Source organism: Lactuca saligna, chromosome 5 (genome assembly GCF_052625555.1).
Source record: "Lactuca saligna cultivar CGN05327 chromosome 5, ASM5262555v1, whole genome shotgun sequence".
Lineage (NCBI taxonomy): Eukaryota > Viridiplantae > Streptophyta > Magnoliopsida > Asterales > Asteraceae > Lactuca > Lactuca saligna.
In genome coordinates, this window is record NC_136421.1 from 316,503,005 (window position 1) to 316,527,626 (window position 24,622).

At 35.6% G+C, this 24,622-nt stretch overlaps 1 protein-coding gene across 2 annotated transcripts; it reads left to right on the forward strand.

Annotated features, from left to right (window-relative positions):
- Positions 1 to 15,588: 15,588 nt before the first annotated feature.
- LOC145048698 (receptor-like kinase TMK4) lies at positions 15,589 to 17,386 on the forward strand. Of its 2 annotated transcripts, none has more exons than XM_078997284.1 (2): positions 15,589 to 15,854; positions 15,959 to 17,386. In XM_078997284.1, exon 2 carries the CDS (start codon positions 15,962 to 15,964, stop codon positions 17,150 to 17,152), a length of 1,191 nt encoding a protein of 396 aa, XP_078853410.1. In that variant the 5' UTR covers positions 15,589 to 15,854; positions 15,959 to 15,961; the 3' UTR covers positions 17,153 to 17,386. The 2 variants fall into 2 exon arrangements, with proteins under 2 accessions (XP_078853410.1, XP_078853409.1); XM_078997283.1 differs by having other exon boundaries at positions 15,589 to 15,849.
- Positions 17,387 to 24,622: the final 7,236 nt, after the last annotated feature.

A 24,622-nucleotide genomic window follows, 5' to 3' on the forward strand; every position in this document is an offset into this window, starting at 1 on the left:
ATTTATTAGTGATAGTACACTGGTAAATTTGGATGAACCTAACAACTTCAAGGAAGCCATGGCAGGCCCTGAGTCTGCCAAATAGAAAGAGGCCATGTATGACAATCAAGTTTGGAACTTGGTTGAAAATGTACCGGGTCTATGGATTAAAATAAGTCTCTTGCATATGGAATCTTTGTTTCGATGAGAAAGTCAAAGAGTTTGGTTTTTCGAGGAGCGAGGATGAGTCCTGTGTATATGTTAAGGCTAGTGGGAGTATAGTTAGCTTTTTGGTATTATATGTGGATGACATACTACTCATAGTAAATGACATCCCAACCTTGCAGGAGGTTAAGTCCTAGCTTGGGAAGTGTTTTGCTATGAAGGACCTTGGAGAAGTTACATATATCCTAGGGATAAGGATATTGAGAGACAGGAGTAAGAGACTAATTGGACTTAGTCAAAGTACCTACTTGGATAAGGTGTTGAATAGGTTCAGCATGCAGGATTCTAAGTAAGGTGACTTACCAATCCAGAGTAACGCCAAACTGAGTAAGACTCAGATCCCAAGTACAGAGGCTAAGATAGTTGAGATGAGTCGAGTACCATATGCTTCCACTGTAGGCTCGATCATGTATGTTATGACTTGTATTCGCTCTGATGTGGCCTGTGATATCCCCAATTTCACAGCAAAAAAAGACCGATTTGTTTATGCTTTGTTTTAAAATCAAAGTAATCTTTTAAAGAAAACAGTTGCGGAATTTGTTCCTAAAACAAAATATGATAAGAATTTATCAAAGCATTTCTTTAAAGAAATGTATTTTCATTAAATAACAAAATCTCGGGATGTCATGTTTCGATACAGACCAAAAGCATAAACAGTATAAAATAGACATTACAACAGTTATTTATAACTACTGATCTATAATCCAAAATCTCTCATCAAGTCCACCAGTTTATACTCTTGTGCTATTACCTGTAATGCAAAGAAAACTGAGTGGGTCAGGCTTGGGAGCCTGGTGAGCATATAGGGTTTTCATCCCACAATGTTATATCATATATTTATGTAAATAGAACATTCAAACTTGTATAATTTCACCATATAAAGGCAACTCTTATCCCACCCCATCGATCCTCACAACGACACGATCTAAACTCTCGTATCTAAACTTCTCCTCTTTACCTAATCCCTATTCACGGATCTAAAACTATCCTCTTCACCCGATCCATACTCACAGATCTAAAACTAACCTTTCACCTGATCCATACTCACGGATCTAAAACTAACCTTTTCCACTGATCCATACTCACGGATCTAAAACTACCTGATCCATACTCACGGATCTAAATCTAACCTCCTGATCTGATCCATTCTCCCGGATCAATAATTGTACCCAATCCATACTCCCAGAATAGGGACAATTAACTATACCTTAATCCTGATCTGATCCATACTCCCAGATCAATAACTGTGCCCAGTTCATACTCCCGGACTAGGCACAATTAACTTAGTCTTAATCCATACTCCCGGACTAATAACAAGTTTTATCTCTTTACCTGATCCATACTCCCGGATCTAAAACTAACCTCTTGGTCTAATCCATACTCACAGATCTAAAACTAGCCTCTTGATCTGATCCCTACTCACGGATCTAAAACTAACCTCTTGATCTGATCCATACTCACGGATATCATCTACCCATGTACTACCCAACATATTTGTAGTTATAAAATACATATACAGTTTAACTTATTAAAACCGATATAGTTCATCCAGTCCACCAACATCTCAAATAAACAACAATATATAAACACATAGCATGTATTTCATAGCAAATACTTCTTACTTATGTGTTAGAAGAAAGTAACTACACACTCAACCAAAACATATACTTAATACATTCAAACAATACTTGTATTAATATCGTGTTTATGAAAGGGACTATACACTCACTTGATCAGAAGATTATCAGACAGCACTACGGCTTGTAAAAGTAATATTTTTTGGTAGATCTGGAAGATCTTCACACACCGAGCTTCTCGCAGGCAGAGCTTCGGCTCGGAAACTCTTTTCTTCTAGGGATCTTCGGCCTTCGGGACTTGCTTCGGGTCTTGGGATGATACCGGGGCTTCGGGGGGATAAAATAGGTCTTAGAGAGAGAATCGGGAGTGGGAGATATGAGAAGGAGCAACCAAAATCGGCTGACCCTCGATTTCTATTTATAGGGTGAATTTTCTGGGTTCACCTCGTGAGCTACATATGCTCACCTCGTGAGCTCGATACGTCATTGCGTTCGTCATGGCCACTTGCCCTGGAAGACATCCATCATTTGTTCACCTCGTGAGCTAGGCTCACCTCGTGAACTACATATGTTCACCTCGTGAGCTCTGACACTGCCTTCGGGTTCACGCCCCGAACTTCATAAATTCATAACTTTTGCCTATGAGCTTCGTTTTTGATGTTCTTTATATCCACACGTAGGTGAGATTATGCTCTATAAGTCTTGTTTATACTCCGTTGGCTAATTTTAAATTTATTTTTAATATATTATAAATATATTATTTTTAGTAGGTCGGGACAGGAAAACTCCTTTATAAATTCATAACTTCTTCATCCGAAGTCCATTTTCGTCTGTCTTTTTACCTTTGCACTACTATTGACGAGATCTTCGATTCTCATTTAGATTGTTTCGGCTAAAAACCACTTGATCTCAAAGTCGAACTTCGGGCTGCATACTGCTAAGCTGAAACTTAGAAAAATCATAACTTCCTCATACGAAGTCAGATTTGGACGTTCTTTTGATGTATGCTCTCAATGTAATGTATTATATGACTTTCATTTAGATCTCTAAGGCCAAATATCGCTCTAATGTAAATTCACTATTTACGTCGCGTCGTGTCGCGCCGGTTCTGTCGCGAAACTTCGACAGGTCATAACTTCTTCGTTATAACTCGGATTTCAACATTCTTTATATGTACGAAATCCTTGTAACACATAATACAACTTAGTTAAGATTATTCATTCTAAATAGTCTTCTATCAAAAAGTCATTTTAACGCTTAACGTCTCTAAATTGACTAGCTTGGATCTACGGGCGTTACATGGCCTTTGCTTTGAGCATGGTCAGCAAATATTAATGGAATCCTAGCAAGGCTCACTGGACTGTGGTGAAGAACATTCTCAAGTACCTGCGGAGGACTAAGGACTGGGTCCTTACCATTGGTGGGAGTGATGACTTGAGAGTAGTGGGGTATAGTAATACCAACTTTCAGACAGACAGGGATAATTTCCGATCATAGTCAGGCTGGGTCTTTACCCTAAATGGATGAGAAATTACTTGGAAAAGTTCCAAGCAGGAGGCATTAGTTGATTCAACTTGCGAATCAGAGTATATAGCAGCAAGCGAGGCGGCGAAGGAGGCAATATGGCTGAAGAACTTCATTAGAGACCTTGGAGTTGTACCAACTATAAAGGAGCCTATGGAGATTTTCTGTGATAGCGAGAGTGCAGTTGCCTTAGCCAAGGAACCAAGGGATCACGACAGATCCAGACACATTGACATAAAATACCACTTTATTAGACATTGAATAGAAGAAGGACTCCTCGTGGCAAAGAGGGTATCATCGGATGAGAACCCAGCAGATCCCCTCAAGAAGGGACTGAGTAGGGTTAAGTATTTACTGCATTTGAGGCGCATTGGGCTGAAGGATGATATTAGTTTTAGTAATTAGATAGTTTTTGAAACTTGTAATAGTTGAAATGTGATTGACATTTAATGTTTAAATAAAAGGTGTTTTTATTTACTAGTATGGTACTGTCTTATGTCAATCATTTACTATTGTTTCATTTTGTATGTTTTGACTTCCAAAATAATTATATTATTCAAACTATCCAAAATCGATCATACTTTGGAAGTAGGTATTGAAATAAGACTATCATGAATTGGGTTTGTAGATTTGTCTTAATTGTATTAGACATAGCAATTGTTGCTGCAACATTCATGAGTGCTCATAAGTTCTGAGTATTGGATTCAACCAACGCTCATTTGTATCACTATGGAATTTATCTCGAGTGATCGTGAGATGGTAATATCATATAAGTCTTCAAACCAAGAGATATGAGTTTTTGACTATGAGTTGATTGTACATTGATAGTACGAAAACACATCAGTGACATGATGTTATAAAATGTGTTGTTGTGTACAATTTGATGATTAGTTACTACAAGCATATGAGTCGAAGTTTATCTATTCCTTTTAGTTCTTGGAGAACTAAAAGCGATATATTGGGCCCCTTGATGAGTTTGTTTTGAATTATGTGTCGGGCCCGATCAGAACTGAATTGATGTGTTCGATTAAGTTCTATGTCAAACAAATCGTAAATCGGGAAACAAACTGCTGGACAATAAGTACGATGTTTTTCCATGTATTTGTCTGACTGATATCTTGAGAATGGAGGATTATATGATCACTTATCTAAAATGGCACAGCTTAGTTCCACGAGACTTTTAAAGAGCTGCGATTGCTGGCCAGATCCTGAAGTCGTACTTGCAACTATAGTTATTCGACTTATCTAAGTGGGAGACTGTTGGATAAGGTGTCTAAGTCCATAACTATATTTGGTATGTACTTAACCCGATTTATCATGGTCCATTTAGGTTGCATGACATCGGAACAATTTGGATAGACTTTTGTGAGAAGAGAATATTTATGATTTATTAATATAGAGTAAATTACACGAATGGTCCCTATGGTTTAGGGTAATTTGCGTGTTTGGTCCCTAACTTATATTTTAACTCGGAAGGTCCCTACTGTTTGTTTTTGTTACGCGCTTGGTCCCTGTCTTACTTAAAGATACTATTTTTCCCTTGATATTTTAATTTATTTATGTAAACACACCCCCAACCCCACCCCACTCACCTTACCTTACCTACCCCACAATTTTTTCCTATTTAAATAATAATCATTTTAGTTAAGATAGGGACCAAGTGCGTAACAAAAACAAACTATAGGGACCAAGCACGTAACAAAAACAAACCGTAGGGACCTTCTGAGTTAAAAAAATTAGTTAGGGACTAAACCTGCAAATTACCCCAAACCATAGGGACCATTCGTGTAATTTACTCATTAATATATTATAAGTTCTAATATATTAATACGAAATCATATTATTTAATTTGTATTGATCAATAAATAGTTTGGAATTATATTTGTTATCAAAAGAGACTAATTAAATATATGGGGATTGATTGTGTAAATCAATAATTCTTATATAATGGGCTTATGATCCATAGTTCTTCATGTTGGACTAAACCCATGTGGTGACCCATGGATACTCTATGGAGGTTAAAACTCATGGATCATGAGGAATATGGAAAGCATCAGTTACATGGTGTAACCTTAATGTGCACGCCATATAATAAACCTCATAGCTCATGACATGACACATTTAGGTGATAAGAAGTGAGGGGTAGCCGATTTGTGAAGCATTTGAGGCATCACCTTTGGGGTGCTAGGCTCACAAAGTCTTAAGGAATCAAAGCTACAAGAAAGGTATGTCATTCTACTAAAATTTTGTATTACATATACTCCATGATATGCTAGTTAGGATGAAATTTTGGAAAATAAAGTTTGCATGTATAATAGATAAAACATAGATCCAAGGTTTCTAGGGTTGCATGCACACCATAGGAGTGTTAGAATGCTCAAACGCCAACATACGTATGGTGTACTCCGAAAGCCAAAATTACAACAATGCCATTAAGTCCCTTCTGCATACATCTCTTGAACTTTGGGACCAAAATGCAACATAAATGAATTGAAGGGTTTAATTTACAAGTACCTCAAATCGGGATGTTACACCATCAGCTGAGTACGACCAGCATAGCAAGAAGCGTGCATGACTGGGGACTCGACAACATGTGTGCAGAATATGTACCCATTAAGCACTTTTCCCATTAAGCACATAATACTTGCAACCAGACCCTCAAGCTTCAGATCTAAGTCTTATGAAACGTCTTAATCCATAAAGTCATGAGCTTGGATCCTTTTCATAGCTCAAAAGGACCCAAATCTTACTTTTAGCATTCTACTTTCACCAAAAGGACCTAAACACATGCATGGTTGATCCACAATCATCAAGATGCTAACTTTATGGACTAAGAACCTCATAAACATCAAGAGAAGCAACCCCTAACTTACAGAGTGGAAGATACCCACTAGATCTCACCATAGGACCAAAAAGGGACCAAAACCTCATAAAGACTAGATCTAAGAATTCAAGAAGGAGGTTCCAAGATTTATACCTCAATGAAGCTAGAAATGATGTGAGAAATCTAGATATATAAGTTCTCCTTTGATCAAAGCTCCTTCATCCAAGCTCTTCTTCTTCAATTCTCACCAAAACACACTAAAACACACACAAGAAGGTCAAATCTCTTCAAGAGGGACTAGGGTTTCAAAATGGGACTCAAAGGGCTACGAAGGGTGAGAAATGAGAGTATCAAGGTTCAATAAGTTGTTTAAATAAGGTCCAAACCCTAAATTTTAGGGTTTATCCCTTACATGCATATGCCCCGCATACTCTAACTTTTCCAGAAATAGGAAAATTACCCCTTAGGGACCAAATCTACAAAACATTTACATACCAAGGGTCAAAAAGGAAAGTACCTTAAATCGGGTATTACAGTGACAGTGTTGGGTTTGGAAAACCTATTAAGTAATGCGGGTGAAGCACCCGAAAGGTCTTGCAAAGGCGAATTTTAAGGACAAAATCTAATTCAAGCGGAAAGAATTGTACCACCCATTTTCCATATCTGAGTTGTTTACATATTGAATTGGTCAAGTGTTAATTTGGTGTAGGACTGCTATAGGAGCCACGAAAAAAAGTAATGACATGACTTATGTGATTGGTGCGATTTGAAGCCCTCAAAACCTAAAACCCTAGGTCTCGAGCCTTGGGCCTTGTATAATGGTGCTTACTTTTAGGGTTCTCTCTTAGCATCAACCTCCACCTCCAGTTCATAACCCTAGCCACCCTTGTGCCTCCTTGAGATATTTTAGTGTTTTGAGTGCGAATTTGGTCCTTTGGACTTGAAGTTCTTTGAGTATAAGCAACTCCATAACCTTAGAATGGTTTTGAGTGATCTTCTGGTATTTTTGGAGAAGAAAAAGGTGTATGCATGGGTTCCCTTTAAGTCATGCACAAGATCTTGACAATTATATGTCAAATATGAGGTAGGGTTTATGTTTGGGTTCGTTTGGATGATAGATGGACCAACATGAGATCCAAGAGGCATGTTGTATACAGATCAGTACAAGAGCCAAGAGACATGTTGTAAGCAAACAGATACGAGAACCGAGATACATGTTGTATGCACATCAACACAAGAGTTGAGAGACTTGTTTGTATGCAGATCAACATGAGAGCTGAGAGAATTGTTTGTATGCATTTTATGTGTATTGTAGTATGTGGTATATTAGGGAAATCAATAAGATTTATGCTTATAGTTGTTGATTTAATGTTTTTTGGTGGTTCTATTGTTAAGGAGGAAGGGCCGACTTGACTGTACCTCATGTGCATCGTAAATGATTTTATATTTTATACTTTCATTGTTTTTATTATTCTGATGCAATCTATGATATGAATATATGGTTTGGAAACAAATTGATACTTGGGATTTATGAAAAATGGTTTTGGATGTTTGTTTTTTTTAAGAGTAAATTACTGAAATCGTCTCTATGGTTTGGTTAAAATTGCATATTTGGTCCCTAACTTTTCTTTTACACTCGGATCGTCCCTGTGGTTTGATTTTGTTGCATTTTTTTGTCCATATGATTTGGTCAAAAATGCACGTTTGGTCCCTAACTTTATATGTAAGGGACGGAAAACGCAACAAAATCAAACCATATGGACTATTCGAGTGCAAAAGAAAAGTTAGGGATCAAACGTGCAATTTTAACTAAACCATAAGGATGATTTCAATCATTTACTCTTTTTTTTTAATTATTTGAAAATTTGGGATGTTACATAAACTACCAACGAAACTTCAGTTAATTGCCCTACCATCTTATTCGATTAAACACATAACACTCTTTTTCTCCCATCACATTTTGCTTTCAATCGAAAAATTTTATCAAAGAAAACCCATTTTTGATCCACACATATTCATCTCCTTCGGAACTTGACAAAACCATCAACAATTATTTTCATTGATACATCCCGAACACCATTAAAATGAAATCATCCTTCACCCTCATTTGTTAATGAATACTTTTGATTCATCAATATGAAAATATTATTTTTTGATAAAAACAACTCCATTGAAACATTAAATTAGAAAACCTGGATGGAAGAAGGTTAAGAACACTATAGTGATGAACATCAACTTCAAATTTCCTAAAAAATTGTTGCATAATCAAACTTCTTATCATAAATCGATTCCCCTATAATAACCAATTTATAAATTCAATTCACAATCCAAATTCGATTTATACTCACAACAATAAATAGAGTAACATCTTCAAGGGTCAAAAATGAAGAACATAAGAAAACCCTAGAAATCGCTATCATCAAACGTGTTTATTTCAGGGAAAACAAATGAAATTGATGTGTATGGTTTTATTTTTTAGGAAGAGTAGACATGGTGATGGGTTGGCTAGCTTCCCTTACATGTCATAGTGCCAAGTCATTAAGTTCCTTTGAAATTGAGCAAAGTGGTGTAATTGACACAATTTATAGAAGTTAATGGTCTATTGTGGAAAAAAAAAACATTAATGACCAAATCGTACAAATAGAAAGATTTTATTGTGCTATAATGATATTTTATACTTTTTATACGAGTGAAAAATGAAAAGATAATTAAATATTTAAAATTAGTTGTGAGACTCATGTATTACATGGGTGAATTTGAAAAATAAATAAATAAAAAGATCTAAATATTTGAGAACTTTAAATTTATAAGAAAATAAGAAAATTAATGAATTATTATAATATAAATGTTTTTTATCTTTTAAATTTAAACAAATAATAATTTAAATATATAAACAAAAAAACTAATTTGCTTTAATTTTGAGAATTTTATAATTAAAAGGTAAGTTTATTAATGATATTGATATCTATTTATTATTATATTTATTGCAATTATTATATTAAAATATTATGTGAAATTTAAAAAAATAGAAAAAATTATAAAATGACATGTGGAAAAAAAATTAATTCAAAATAACTACAAAATGATATTTGATAAATCAGATAAAAATGTGACAAGTGAAAAAAAAAACTTTTAATTATTAGAGTAGATAGAGTTTCAAATGGCTAATTTTGTTTGTTGTACTCTCCCTACGTGAATAGGTGAGTGTGAACCCATATCTGATTTTTTTATGTGATTGAGGGTATATAGTAGCAACTTTTTTAAAATCTACGTAATGAAAACCGTAATTCAAATCAAAACATGCATTGGAGACTTTTGAGGAGCACAAAGACTTGGAGCACGTAGATTGTTTGATCGTGGTATTTTTCAGTCTAAATCAGTTATTGAAGATCAGTTCAATAGCACAATAAAATCATCTGGATAAGTATATTGGATGATCGTGCTACCACTGGCTGGCACTTTCATCGCCTCTAGCAATGATCAGAGAAATTAGATCTTACCGTTGATATTTATTTATTTGGCTTTGTTTTACTTGCTGATTAATTTGAATTGTTGCTTTATGTGTCGATTAGGTTTCTGTTCAACATTACAAAATTTGTGCTCGTATGATTCAAAAGAAATACGTTGGATAAGAATGAACATATAATTTCAATATCATAGTGGCTACAATATATCAGTTTATATATTCCCCAATTTATCAGCTGATTTTGCAATCGCGTTCATTTTTGCTGATATTGTACACTGGCTATGGAAAATCTAAAGGTGTACTATATTATGATGCAGCGTATAAATTAAGAATCACAGTTGATTATATGTAAAAATACAAAGAATATGTGATCTGTCAATGTATGAACATATCATAACCATAACCACAAATATATGTGTATAACTTAAAAGTAATAATGGGTGTATAGCATGCAGAAGTTGACACATAAGAGAAGAAAACACTAATCAATGCTTTACAGGAAAATTATTATATTTCATAATAGTCAAGGTCACAAAAGGGAATTCAGAATTCGAAATTAGTTCCTATTTAGTTGATATATATTTACTTTATAATATAGCATATGACTAGCGGAAGTCCCAAATTTAATGAAACATACATAAAAACGGTATAAAATAGAAGCTAAAAAGATCTTGAATGTCCAAAAAACTTTGAATTTGAAGCCCTAAAATAAAAGACTTTTGGTTCTAATGGTTGGATCAATTCGCTGTATATTTTGAAAGTCTGAGAAAACTTTGAATTCTCTAATCAATTCGTATCTATCAAAATGGTTTCAACTTTCAATTTCATGCCTTTAAGTGTTTGTTAAGTGTTAACACTAATCCACATAAGATGTTGCTACTTGCCTACTTGTGCTTTATGTCATGTCATCGCTTTTAATGCACAAAACTAAGGTGTTCAACAGATTGTTCATGTATATTTGAAACATTTAACAGGAGAATGAACTTGGAGTCACAAATATATCCAATGCAGTTAGCATCAAGCATTTACATGTTGCTTTGGTATGATCACGCACTGATCTGTAATATATAGAAAGAAAGGATCAGCTATGAAGCGGTTATCTGTCATCCAAAGCCATCATCTATTTACCAATATGCAAGGGAAAACTGATCTCAAGGTATGTGATCATCTGTATCCTACTGTATATTTCTCAAAATCGAATGATTTATTCATGTCATGAACTCGTGATAAAACTACATGCATGTGTCGATTTGGGTTATATTTTATCCAGTGGATCAATTGAGTCATAGTTTATGTTTTTAAAAATGAACAAGAAGAGGGTTGATGAAAGTAAAGCCAACCCGTATTAAAAAAATTACCCATTTTGACTTGTAACCCAACCCACACATACATATTGGCTGTGGTATTAGGTGAAGGGAATGAGTATTATTTGGTTCCATTACATGTGCTTTTCTTCCTACTTTGTTTGCTTTTATATATGTCATCATTGTGAAAGATTGCTCCCAATGTGTCAAAGAATATACCTTAATAATTAAAATAAGAAATGCAAATGAAGTGTTTTGGACGACTGCCTTGTTAGGACAAAGTAACTATTCATTGTTAGGACAAATTAACTATTCAATATTCATGGCATGGCATTATATAGATAATAACATTTTGACTTTATATTACTATGGACCATCTTATAGCCAGAACTCCATCTTTTCCACCATAGTACTCCTTGATAGTTGTCACATAGTTATACTGCAAATACCAGGAGTTTGTCAAATAGTTGAACCCCTATATTCTTTTATTTGGAGATGCGAGACTTAATGTGATTTTTTTAACATTAAAAGTTAAAGTGTATCACATTAAATTAGTATGAATGATTGTTATTCAGGCCTTGTTTGTTGTATAGTAGTATAGTACATAATAGTATTATCTATGTTTGACATGTATTGAACTGAGACTAATGTTAATACAACAAACACTGTAATATTCTAACCCAAAAAGACGGAACGATATTTGCAAAAGATCGTAAGCACCGTCTTGTCGTTATCATTAAAAATTGACATAAGTTCTCCGGTCTGTGAACGAAAGGAAGTGATTTTTACAAAATACTTTTTATCATATATAACAATTATATATATATATATATATATATATATATATATATATATATATATATATATATAATTGTTGTGTAGCGATAAAAAAATGTTGTATACAATTATTGTGAGCGAACACAACATGGTCAATTCTCTGAAAGTGCAAAAAAACTGGCCAGGTTATTCGACAGGAGGGGTAAAAAGTTTTAAGGTGGGTTGAGTAACATTTCATATTTCTTTTTCTTAAATATAATTATATTTAAGAGGTCCAAAGCATCTAAATAAACATTGCTTTTAAATTGTTTAATCCTTTTTTTTTTTTTGAATAAAAGTTGATTGGTTTGATCCAGACTTAACCTTTGTCCTTAGTTTCTTATTTAGTTATTTGTCTCCCCTAGAAATGGTGATTTTTAGTTCATTGGTTGCCACCTGTGGTCAAAAGTACTTAGCCTGTCAGCTTGTTTTATACCCTGTGCTTTATTTTCTCTAGAATTAAGTGCAATATTATGTGCTTGAATGCTAGATGTAATTACATTCACTTGATAACTCAATTTTCGGTTTTTTAATAAATAATTAATATAATAATTATATTATAAAGATTATACCATCAAAAATCATTTTAGTTTTCTTAAGAGAACAGTTTAAAAGATTATAAGAATCTGAATATCATTCAAAAGTTTTGATCTATTTCATTTTTTAAGTTTAAAATTTTTACTAGTTTGACATTTAGCATTGATAGGTTTGGGGGGGGGGGGGGGGGGGGGGGGGGGGGGGTTATGTACTAAATGAATGTAGATGAAAGACATGGACATCTTACCTAATGTGTATAAATACAAATACTTCTTTTTTATCGGAAGTAACAACACAATCTTCAAATATATAAGGATGGAATTATACCTCCATGATCCACCCATGTAAAGTGATTGTCTTTTTATTGATGGTTAGGTGTGTAATGACATATTTATCCTTGCACATTGATTATTGTAGGCCCAGTATAGGGGTATATATGGCAAGGTTTTTTTGGTGTGGTATGCATTGAGATAATTTAACCAAATGTATGCTTGTGTTAGAAGATAGATGGGATTATGATTGGTCAAGAGTAAAAGAGAAGTAGTTTTGGTAGGTTCATTTCTTTGTTTGCATGTGCTTGATACATTTATTTATACCCACATGGGTTTAGTGCTTCATGACTTGTACCGTACAACTACATTCCAAACCATGGAACTTGGGGTTTTTGAGGTTTTGACAAAACAAAGGATAATATGGCTATTTGTTAACTAATTGTGGAATAAAACAGACCATTTTTTGTATATCTTATACCATGGTCTTCACATCATTTAGCTGTTTCTTGTTTATGGAGTTTATCAGAAAACCTCCACATTAATCAAATAAATGTTCTTCAAAAAAAAAAAAAAAAGTAATGAGTCATTCCCTTTATAACCAAAAAATGTCTCTTTCCATTCGGTATGTTAAAAGTCTAAACTGGTTTGCTATTAATGGTCATTAATTGGTCTAGTTTAGAGGCTTTAGATTGCAACCTTTTCATCTATGAATGTGAATAAGATAGTTTGCCACTAACAAGTTCCTTTTTGTAATGCATTACATGTCTCGCATTCAATAGGATGAAGCCAAAATTTTGTGAAAAATGGATGAAATCAAACATAGAATATTTTATTCATGATTTTGTAGTGAATATCACAAAATACATACCAATTACATTAGTTTTTGAACACTAACTTGTAGTTTTTAGTCTCGACTTTATCACTTTCCGCTGATGGGAGGCTAGTTGTTGAGAAGTGGAATTACATATTCATGGTTCAAACCTGACACATCCAAAATATTACAATTGTTCTGCAATTGATTTGTCACATATAGGCCAGCTTAACATGAGTTGCTCGGATGATACGGTTTATTACTTTTTTTACTTGATCTTTTGTCCTTTAACAAAATTTTGTAAAATTGATTTACAATCGATCATTAAATAATCCCTCGTGATAAACCATTGAATATATAATTGGGTTTATCTTTAATCATATACATTGTGAGTCTTTTAAAGTCGACCAATAAATATTTAATTATACTTATATTTAATTATATACACTACAAGTCTGTTAAAGTCAAACAAATAATCGAAGAACACAATAGAAGAAGTGAGATGACCGAACATGTTATTATATTTCATTGTAATGTTTGGTTGGCGTGAATTTATGGAATAAGTTATTCAAATTTGTTGTTTTTTATATATAATTAGAAAATTATATAAAATAATTAAATTGACAAATAAATAAAAAGTGTTATCTTTTAAAATTAAGGTTTCATAAAATAAAGGTATATGGCTAAATAAAACATGTACGAATTCACGTTAAATAAACATGATTATCATCATAAAACTAAATTTCATTCCTACTTCGATTCTTGCATACGAAAAAACTATGAGAAAAATCATCAAATGATCAAAAGAAATGGGTGTTTGTAGCAAATGGTCATAAAAAACACAAATTTATAAATGATCATGATTTCCGCAGAGAGGGACTCTACGGAAGTCTTTACGTTATGATGAATTGGAAAATCGCTCTCAGGAATCAAACACGTGGGGAAAAAAAACAAAACAAAAAAAAAGTGTTTTTACACAGTTCCGATTCTACGGAAATGAGTACGCCTCTGCAGAAAGCATGTATACCTCTGAGCGATTTATCTCAGAACGATTTTCTCATTCCTCAGAGTGTAAGGACTTCCGCAAAGCCCCTCTCACGGAAGTCATGATCATTTAATAGATTTGTGTTTTTTATGGTCCTTCGCTACAAACAGCCACCTCTTTTTGGTTATTTGATGGAATTTCTCAAAAATTGTATGCTACCTCATTTATCCTCCACATGTTGATACGAAGATATTCATTGCAAATGAACAACATATTCTAAATTAAATTTTGTCCACATCTTGCAATGTCAAACATATTTTCATGATGATGATATCGTCTGTCTAGAAAAATGGATAAAAGTAAAACATATTGCTATGTTGCCTGTTGCGTACAGATATTTCGCAAACTACCTTATAAGTAAAATTTAATTGATACGTTTCTTCATTGCTCTTGAGTCTTGACTAACTAAGAAGCCATAGATGTTGGAGACAAAAGTAGAGCAATAATAAATTGATTCATAATAGTATTCTTATCATAGTTGGTAAAAAATAATTTTAAGCATGTACCAATAATTAATAACCTTTTTGAATGACCTCATTAAATTGACTGGTATCTTTTAATGTTGGCATGGCAACAACAATTACAGAAGGTATAACCATTTTAATGACTTTCTTTTTTACCGTTTTTTACATCTTGGAACTATTAGCTAGTTATAATTATAATATAAGTACGTCAAGTTAAAGATCTAATTATGTTCAATATTTGATACCATATTTTTATGTGTAAATTGTGATTAAAAAAATATATTACTACAATAATACTTATATTATTTCAATAACTGATTTAGGAAGTTTTATGTATTTTTATTAGAAAAAAACAACACCGAAATATGTTGTTCCATATTACTGTAAATATATATATATATATATATATATATATATATATATATATATGTAAAATTTATTTATCTTCTCGATTATATTAATAAAATAAAAATAAAAAGTTTAGGCAATATTGATTTTGATTATATGCATTTAAGCAAGGAAAACGAAAAAGTGAAAATAAGTAATAAAAGGAAAGAAAAAAAGTGTCGTTCGCATGTAATAAATGAGTGTGGCAGGTTCCACAAATGTCACGTGGTACTGGTCCAGTTCACCACCGCTTAAACCCCGATGACACGTCATCACCGAACCTTCCACGTAGGCCCGGACAACCGTTGCTTCTTCCCAAACCTAACCCCCTCATCTATAACATACAAGAACCCCAAAATTAACATTAACAATTTTTCATCAAATAAAAACAAAGAGAATGTAGTAGTAGTCATTGCTCCTTCTCTAAGAAGCCAAGACGCCCCACCTCCTCCTATGTGCGTTTGCGTTCCCCCCAAGCCATTTACCACCATCATCATCAGCTCTTTGTCTTTCTCTCTCTCTCTCTCCAAAATTTTCAGAGGCAATAGCTGTCTTCTCCATTAAAGCTTTCACGGCTACATTTTCCCACCAGAAAGTGAAATAATCACTTCCTTCACGGTAAAGTATCGTCAACCTCTTTGGTTTTCCTTTATATACATATATTCCAAATTCCAATCGATTGTATATTCTTTCTCAAATCTCTTTGTTTAATTTGATTATGAGGAAGGCAATGTGGTTTCTCGGGGTGATTCGTTTCTTGATTCTTCTTCTTCTTCATCGGTCTTGGTTGTGCTCTGCTATTTTGGATCCTGTTGATTTTTTAGCATTACAATCGATTAGAAAATCGCTGGAGGATATGCCAGGGTCTAATTACTTTTCTTCATGGGATTTCACTTCTGATCCCTGTAATTTCGCCGGCGTTTACTGCGAAGGGGAAAAAGTTGTCGCGCTGAACCTCGGCGATCCACGCGCCGGTGCTCCTGGTTTATCCGGTCGACTTAATCCTGCTATCGGAAAGTTGACTGCTCTCGCTGAGTTTACGGTTGTTCCTGGTCGGATCATGGGTGCATTGCCGTCGACTTTGTCGCAACTGAAGAATCTACGGTTTTTAGCCGTTAGTCGGAATTTTATCTCCCATGAAATTCCGGCGACATTAGGTGAGCTTCGGTGGTTGAGGACGCTTGATTTGAGTTACAATCAGCTCACCGGTGGTGTTCCTTGGGCGATTGGAAATTTACCATCATTAACTAATCTTATCCTCTGTCACAATCATCTATCCGGTTCTATTCCTCATTTTGCTTCTCAAACTCTATCCCGGCTGGACCTCAAACACAACGAATTATCCGGTTCGATTGCACCTGGTTCTCTCCCTCCTTCGTTACAATACCTTTCCCTATCTTGGAACCGGTTATCTGGTCCGGTAGACCGTGTGATATCTCGACTGAACCGGTTAAACTACCTAGACCTAAGCCTGAACCAATTCAACGGTCTAATCCCGGGTTGCATATTCAGCTTCCCAATCACCAACCTCCAACTTGAGCGAAACCAGTTTTCTGGACCGGTCCAGCCGGGAAGCTCGGTTTCAATACAGACCGTTGATCTTAGCCACAATATGCTGTATGGAAAAGTGTCTCCACTTTTCGCAACCGTACAGAATCTTTACCTGAACAACAACCGGTTCACCGGTTCAGTTCCGACGGTTTTTGTGGACCGGTTGATGGCCGGCAGCATACAGTTGTTATACCTACAGCATAATTTTTTAACCGGAATGCCGATTAATCCGAGGGCTTCGATTCCTATGAGCAGTTCGTTGTGTTTGCAGTACAATTGCATGATCCCACCGGTTCAGACCCCATGCCCGATTAATGCTGGTACCCAGAAGACCCGCCCCACTTCGCAGTGCATGGAATGGAAAGGCTAAAATAGGGAATTTAATTTATATTTATATTATATTATATACTCGTTTAATTTTGCTACTTAATATTACTAGAAAAAAAGGTAATCATATATATTACTTATATATATACTTTTGGGAGGGAGGGTGTTTTAGATTCATTTGATTAAATTTTGATGTCAAAAAATTGGGGGAAATATGAGAGATTATCATCATGATCATAATATATTTCTTGTGAATAATATAAGTTTTTGTCGGATATTCTTTTATCCCATATATTTGTTATAATCTATGTTGTATCTGTTGTTTGATTCAATTCATGGTTCTAATTTCTAATTTCGTGTGAAAAGCCAAATTTTGTATTCGTCGACATCAACACGTTCCAGAATTAGAAGACACTTGCTTTTAATGTATTAGGAGCAAATATGTGCTAATTAAAACAATATTCAAAATACCCATGATTCATGAAATATTCCGAGAAATTGAAACAAAACTGAATTTTTTTAATGTGCCACATATGTTACAAATATTAAATTATTAGGTTAATAATCTAAATCTTTTAATAAAACGACGTAGAAAATTGTATCCATTTAAAATACATTTTAGGCGTTTTTCGATTTTTGTTTTTTTAGCTAACTTTTTAACTCTTCAATTTAATGTGAATTTTTTTTATATATATAGTAGTTGTGATGTATGCTCGACACCAAATGCATTATTCATGTAATTTTTGCATAATGCATGACAAATGTGGTATATGCGGAAAATAATGTATTAATAAAATAATGCAAGAATATTTGTATGTATGTTCTTGGATTTGGACCTGGACCCACGTGATAATGGATAAGTGGAGTTCTCCTTTTCAGCTTTGAATTTGCATGGGTGTTGTGGAACCGGAACAGCATCATTGCATTCAATATTTCGTATTGGTCTCATCTCATTGTCGCTCTTCGTTATTGGGATGTGCACTCTCTTTTCCTTTACCGGTGTCATTTTTTCTTATTCTTACTTCCATATAAAATAAAAACAATTACTTCTTTTAAGAAACATAATATTCATACATATATTATGAAAATTTTTCCCTTTTGGAAAGATAGATGTGGCTCTTTGTAGAGATCGAACTTAAGTTTCCTTATCCTGGTGACTAAACTACACAAATCTTCATTTGGTTTTGATTGGTTTTTACAAAATTATCACTTTCATCCAAAAAGGTTTTGATGCTAAAGGTTTTGACTAGCATCGATCAAAAGTTTTTTTTTTTTTTTTTTTTACGACTTTGGTCCAGTTTGATTTAAAAATATTTAAAATGATGGATTTACCGTTGCTATTTTCTTTTTCTATTTTTTATTTATTTAAATGTTTTTCTGATTAAAAGAAAAATGAAAAAGAATCTCTCTCTCTCTCTCTCTCTCTCTCTCTCTCTCTCTCTCTCTCTCTCTCTCTCTCTCTCTCTCTCTCTCTCTCTCTCTCTCTCTCTCTCTCTCTCTCTCTCTCTCTCTCTCTCTCAAACATAAGATAAGACCAAAAAGTCATCTACTTCATCCTCTTTTCCCATCCTTCACCTGCAACAATTCAAGCAATGATCACATTTTATTTTATTTTTGAATTGGATCATATATTTTCTTTTAATTTTATTACACCATCATCAAAACTTCAAAATCTTAAGGCATCTTCTTCAAAGAAACAACACTGAACCATCAGTTTCTCTAGTCATTTGACAATCATGTTATCGCCTTCATTCAGTTCAGATCCTTCATCTTTTTCCATCACCAAAACCATTTCGAAAATCAGATTAAAAAACATTGATTACCATTTAAAGAAACAGGTTCAATCTTTCACAATTATCATTGATGCTCCATTAAAACTTATCTTGAATCAAAAACAAAATCCATTCAACACATTAATTCAATCAAAAGATCGTTTAACAGAATATCATCCAAACACGAAATCAACTGAAATCTAGAAAATTACCCAAGAACACTTCACTAGAAAATACCCTAAAAATTGGAATTATTAAAAGATAATAATGCATAAATTTTATTTGGATTCTTGAAACGATCTAAACGGACAAAAACCCATAAAGTAATATGAAAAAAAAACCCAAGAAATCGATCTAGATGCAAATTTAGAAACCAAACCAAAGTGTAGAAATTGATCCAGATGTAGAAATTAATGATGAAATCGATTCGACTTGATCTGTCATCGAACAACCACCAGAGTCGTCACCCCCTTTCTCAGTTCCTCTTCTCCGATATGATCGACATACCTCGTGTTCTTCAAAACAATATTTTGAACAACATACCTCGTGTTTTTCAGGTATACTTTTTCAAGCTTCAACAATGATGGTCATTTTAAAACCTCCACTCGAACAATTCTTTGCAAAGCCCTGCAAACCAAACAACAACAAACTCAAATCAGAAGCAATTCCTCGTTAATCATCAATAAACTTGAATTAGAAGCATATAAGTTCTTCTCTTATCCTCTTTCTCTAAATTGGGTGAACGTTTGGGTTTCCAATGACATTGATGTTCAGAAAAGAGACATGTGAAAAGGGTAGCAGTGCTAGGGTTTCATAAAAGTGGAATTAGAAACAGATTGGAGATTACGATTTGTGAAGCAAATCAATCACGGTGATGTAGGAATGGTGATTTAGGATGCAATAGATATAGGATGGTGGTGTAGGAATCAGATCAGATTCAGGATTTAGAGGAGTCCTACAGTCGTCACCTCCACTAGTGGTGGTTTAGGTTCTTTAAATGGTATCATAGGGTGAAACGTTTTGATGGGAAGAAAGAGAGAGAGAGAGAGAGAGAGAGAGAGAGAGAGAGAGAGTGTGTGTGTGTGTGTGTGAGAGAGAGAGAGAGAGAGTGTGTGTGTGTGTAACATCCATAAAAAATCATGCTAAATTTGCACTTTTTTAAAACATTTAAAATCATTAAGTTATTACCATTCATTTTCCAAAATAGTATCATACCAGAGTTCCCAGAAATCATAATCATAAATCGAGGAAGTGTACACTCACTCTTTCGCCTTCCTGCAATCATCCGAAGTACCTAAAACAATAATCGATAAATGTAAGCTCGAAGGCTTAGTGAGTCACCCCCAAAATACCAACACCATACAAATATAACCATAAAATATAAGCAAATTCCATGCATAACGAGCCTTCAGCCTATTTGGACTGCTCTCTGAGCCTTCGACACGTCTGACCGCCTCGTAGGGCCTAAAGCCTATCCGGACCGCTCGATGGGCCGTCGACCTAACTAAACCCCTTTGCAGGGCCTTCGGTTTATCCGGACCGCCCTGGGTATGTTGGCCTTCACCACAAATCAGGACTGCCTCAACCCAACCCCCAATTAACAAACATGTGCACATACATATCATACGCTAACATTTATATAACAGTCAAATCGATCTAACGGATCACTAATCATAACAACATCCTATTACCAGGATACATACCTATTCGGTCACTAACATAGCATCATCATATATACCAGGATACCGACCGTACCAGGTCACTAAGCATATCATCATCCTAACTACTAGGAAGTAAATCATTAAGAATATCATGCAATAAACCTGCATACAAATCCGATAAGGGCCAATATTGGTGCCTTCGACCCTGTTAGTATAGTGAGGATAACTCAATTCTCAACTGTCGAATCGAAGTGATAAATCAAGCTCTCAAACCACGACCACGAACTCCAACACCTATAATTACCATAAGATATTTTCCATAAATTCCCATTTACCAAAATATCCCAGAAGTCAACTAGTTAACCCTTGGTCAAAGTCCAAGTCAATGATCAAGCTCAACACTCCATGTTGACCCGACTCATCGAGTGCAGTTCATTGACTCGTCGAGTCCTTCCTGAACTCGAGAAGTCGTGAAATCTCCAGTTGACTCGTCGAGTTTCCCTGAAACTCGCCGAGTTCATGCATGTCCCAATGTCGGGGAAACCCTAACTGACTCGCCGAGTCACCCTACTGACTCACCGAGTCCATGCAGAAGTCCTTAGCACGAAAATCTTCACTAGACTCACCGAGTTGGACATGCAACTCGTAGAGTCCCTTCAGTCCTTTCCCCATCCAAACAATTTTAAGCCACTCTAAAGCTCCATAATGCAGATCTGACTTCCTAAGGCATACTTCTTACGTAAAGTTGCAAACTTTACGTACATGCAAGGTGATAATGACTTAAATCAAGATAAAGAAGATATTCTAGGCAAGGGAAATGCTTTAGCATGCTAAAGGATGAAACTTTGTGGTTATAAGGACCAAGGTGAGCCTAGATCTGAAGTTGCAACTTCAGATCTTGGTTCATCACTCGAAATGGAGCACCAACATGCTGAAATGGCCCTTAAACCCAAATGTAGAAGGATCTAGCTAGAATGAGATCAAGGTAACAACTTGATACCTTCAAATGATGCTAAACTGGAGTAGACTTCAGATCCTCACACGTTCATTACCTCAAACTTCTTGATCTTCAAGCTTATCTCACCAAAATCCACCTTCCAAGCTTAAAACACACAAATATGGAGAGAAAACGTTGATTTAGGGTTTATGGACTCACAAGGGGCTGTAAGGGAGGATAAGGGAGGTTAATGACCCTTTAAATAGGGTGCAAAACCCCGAAAATTAGGGTTTCATCCTCCAGCTCCAACTCGGCGAGTCATGTCTCCGACTCGGCAATTTGGTCATTTAAAACACGTGGCCCCCAAAAGTTCCTACTCGATGAGTCAGGGCATCAACTTGTCGAGTAGACCTTATAATATGAAAATAAAGCTGTAAAAATTGATACCTGGGAGTCGGGGCGTTATAATTCCACCCCACTTGAACTAGACTTCGTCATCGAAGCCCGTTGAGGTGAACATCTCTGGATAGTGCTCCAGCATCTCATCCTCCGGCTCCCACATCCACGCGGACCTTCTTCGGTGCTCCCACCGTACTTTTACCAAAGGTATCTCCTTGTTACGCAGAACCTTCACCTTCCTTTCCAGAATGGCCACGGGCCTCTCCATATAATTCAGGCGCTCGTCAACCTGAATGTCCTCCAATGATACTATGGCCTCCTCGTCCAGCATGCACTTTTGCAATTGCAAAACGTGAAAAGTTTTGTGGATCTGAATGAGCTCCTCCGAAAGATCTAGTTTGGAGAATCTAGGGTTCTAGCCACTCATGACTAGAACAAGATCATAAATCTAGAAAATAAAACTAAAGTTCTTACAAAATGAAATCAAATGTCTCCACGTGTTAATCAACTTCAAAATCCTCAAGAAATTTTCCTTCTCCACTTCAAAAGTCGACCCCCTAAGTAAAAAAGTTGGTTTCCCCCTTTAAAAATGATGAAAAACTGCTTTAAAACACACGTTTACGTTTACACGACCCACGTAAATTAACACTGTCATTTACACAGCCCGCGTAAACGCGAAAATATACTGCGCAGAAATCTACGTTTACACGGCCCGTGTAAACGCAAGGCTTGCATCTACACGGCCTTGTAAATCTCTTTAAAGCCAAAAATATTGCTCCTCGGTGCTCTGCATGTCCTGAAATTTTGTCCGCAACTTTTATTTACCTCCTCCAACAATATCCTACCTCCAAAAGTCCCTGAAATATCACAAAAGTATTTGAATGAAATCGCCTCATGAAAAATCCCGAAAAACATGCAAAATGCATGAGTTTAAGCCTATATGCAATGTATTTTTATGAAATAAAGCAACAAAATGGGTACATGAAATGCACCTAACACCCTGAACGACCCGGTGTATCGGGGACCCAATTTCCCCCTCTTCATGAAGCGGATCACACCCATCCAGGGTGAGACATTTAGGAGTACCATGTCACCGACCAGGAACTCTAACTCTGGTCAGCTTCGGTCGGTGTAGCTCTTCTGTCTACTTTGTACAGTCTGCAACCGCTGTCTAATCTGTAGAATGTTCTCAGTAGTTTTTAAAACTACCTCTGTCCACCCAATCACTCTGTGACCAACCTCACCCCAACATACCGGGGTGTGATATCTCCGCCCATACAACAGCTCAAAAGGTGGGGTACCAATACTAGAATGATAGTCGTTGTTGTAGGCGAACTCTGCAAGGGGTAGGTGGGAATCCCAGCTCCTGCCAAAATAGATGACATAAGATCTCAACATGCCCTCGTGTTTCTGGATAGTCCGCTCACTCTGGCTGTCAGTCTGCAGATGATATGTTTTGCTAAAATCCATCCACGTGCCTAACTCCTCGTGGAACTTCTTGTGACATCTTGTTCCAAATTGTTTTGTGATTTAAGGTTGTGGGCCTTAATCTGAGTATGAGAAGGTTTTGAGACTTTGAAGGAGAAAGGTTTAGTCCCTTTTGGGATATGGGTAAGGTAGGTTATGTGATAAAAGAGTTCGATTTGTGCTTTAGAGCCCAAATGTATTGTTAAAGGCGTTGGTGCAGGATTTTCATGAATTTTGGATCTGAGTTTGAGTGGGATTCAGGAGGAATAAAGTTGATGGAAGTGTAGGGCTTCTCGTTACCTTTTCGTGGATATAAGGATCGTCAGAAACGGATTTATAACGAAGAAGTTATGGCCTTCAGAAGTTTTGTGGTTGCAGGCTTAGCCGAGTACGCTGGGCGTACACAAAGTGTACGATGGGCGTACTAGTGAAGAAGGAAGTATGCTAGGCATACTTTTGGAGTACGCTGGGCGTACTGACCAGGGGTGGTCGCGAATGTTCTTCAGAGTATGTTGGGCATACGCCAATCAGACTTGAACCCTATTTTAGGGTCTTGGACCTTATTTAAGCTCCTTATCTTATAACCTAACCCTAATATCTTTAGCCTCCATATAAACCCTAGAAATCGACCCTAAGCCTCCATTTGAGTGATTCTTGAGCATTTTGGTGATTTAGTGAGTTTTTTGTTCATATTGTGGAAGAAGGAGTTCCTTGAGGAAGTATTGCATGGCTTGGAGCTTGTGGATCCAAGCCCTAATCATGTTGATCTAGCTTCAGAAGGATAAAGTTTGAATCTTGGTGGCTTTCTCATATGGATCTAGTGGGGTGATCACTTGTTATATTTGGCTTTTGAAAAAGAAGAAGCTTTGAAAGAGAATAGCTTGAGCACCTAGCTTTTAGATCTTTTTTCTTCTCTTGTTGGTGCACCTTCCAGAGGTATCAAGTTTTGAACTTCCTTATTGTTGTGCAAGTTTTTTTTTTGAGTCCATTTTAGGGTTTTTGGTTCCAAAGCTTGAAGCTTTATGAGTTGTTGAACTCCAGAGTCTAATATATGTCCCTTTGAGTACATTTAGTGGTGTTATGTCATAAAAATCCAATCTTGGATGTTGGAATCAAGCCATGCATGATATAGGAGGTTTTTAAGATAAGGAAGTGAGTGTTTTGGGTTTTGGTGACCTTTCCAGCCATGCAAAGGCTTAAACTCACTGACTTTATGGAGTAAGTGCCATTAGGGAGTCCAGATATGGGGTTTAATGTAATGTCTTAATTGTTTAAGA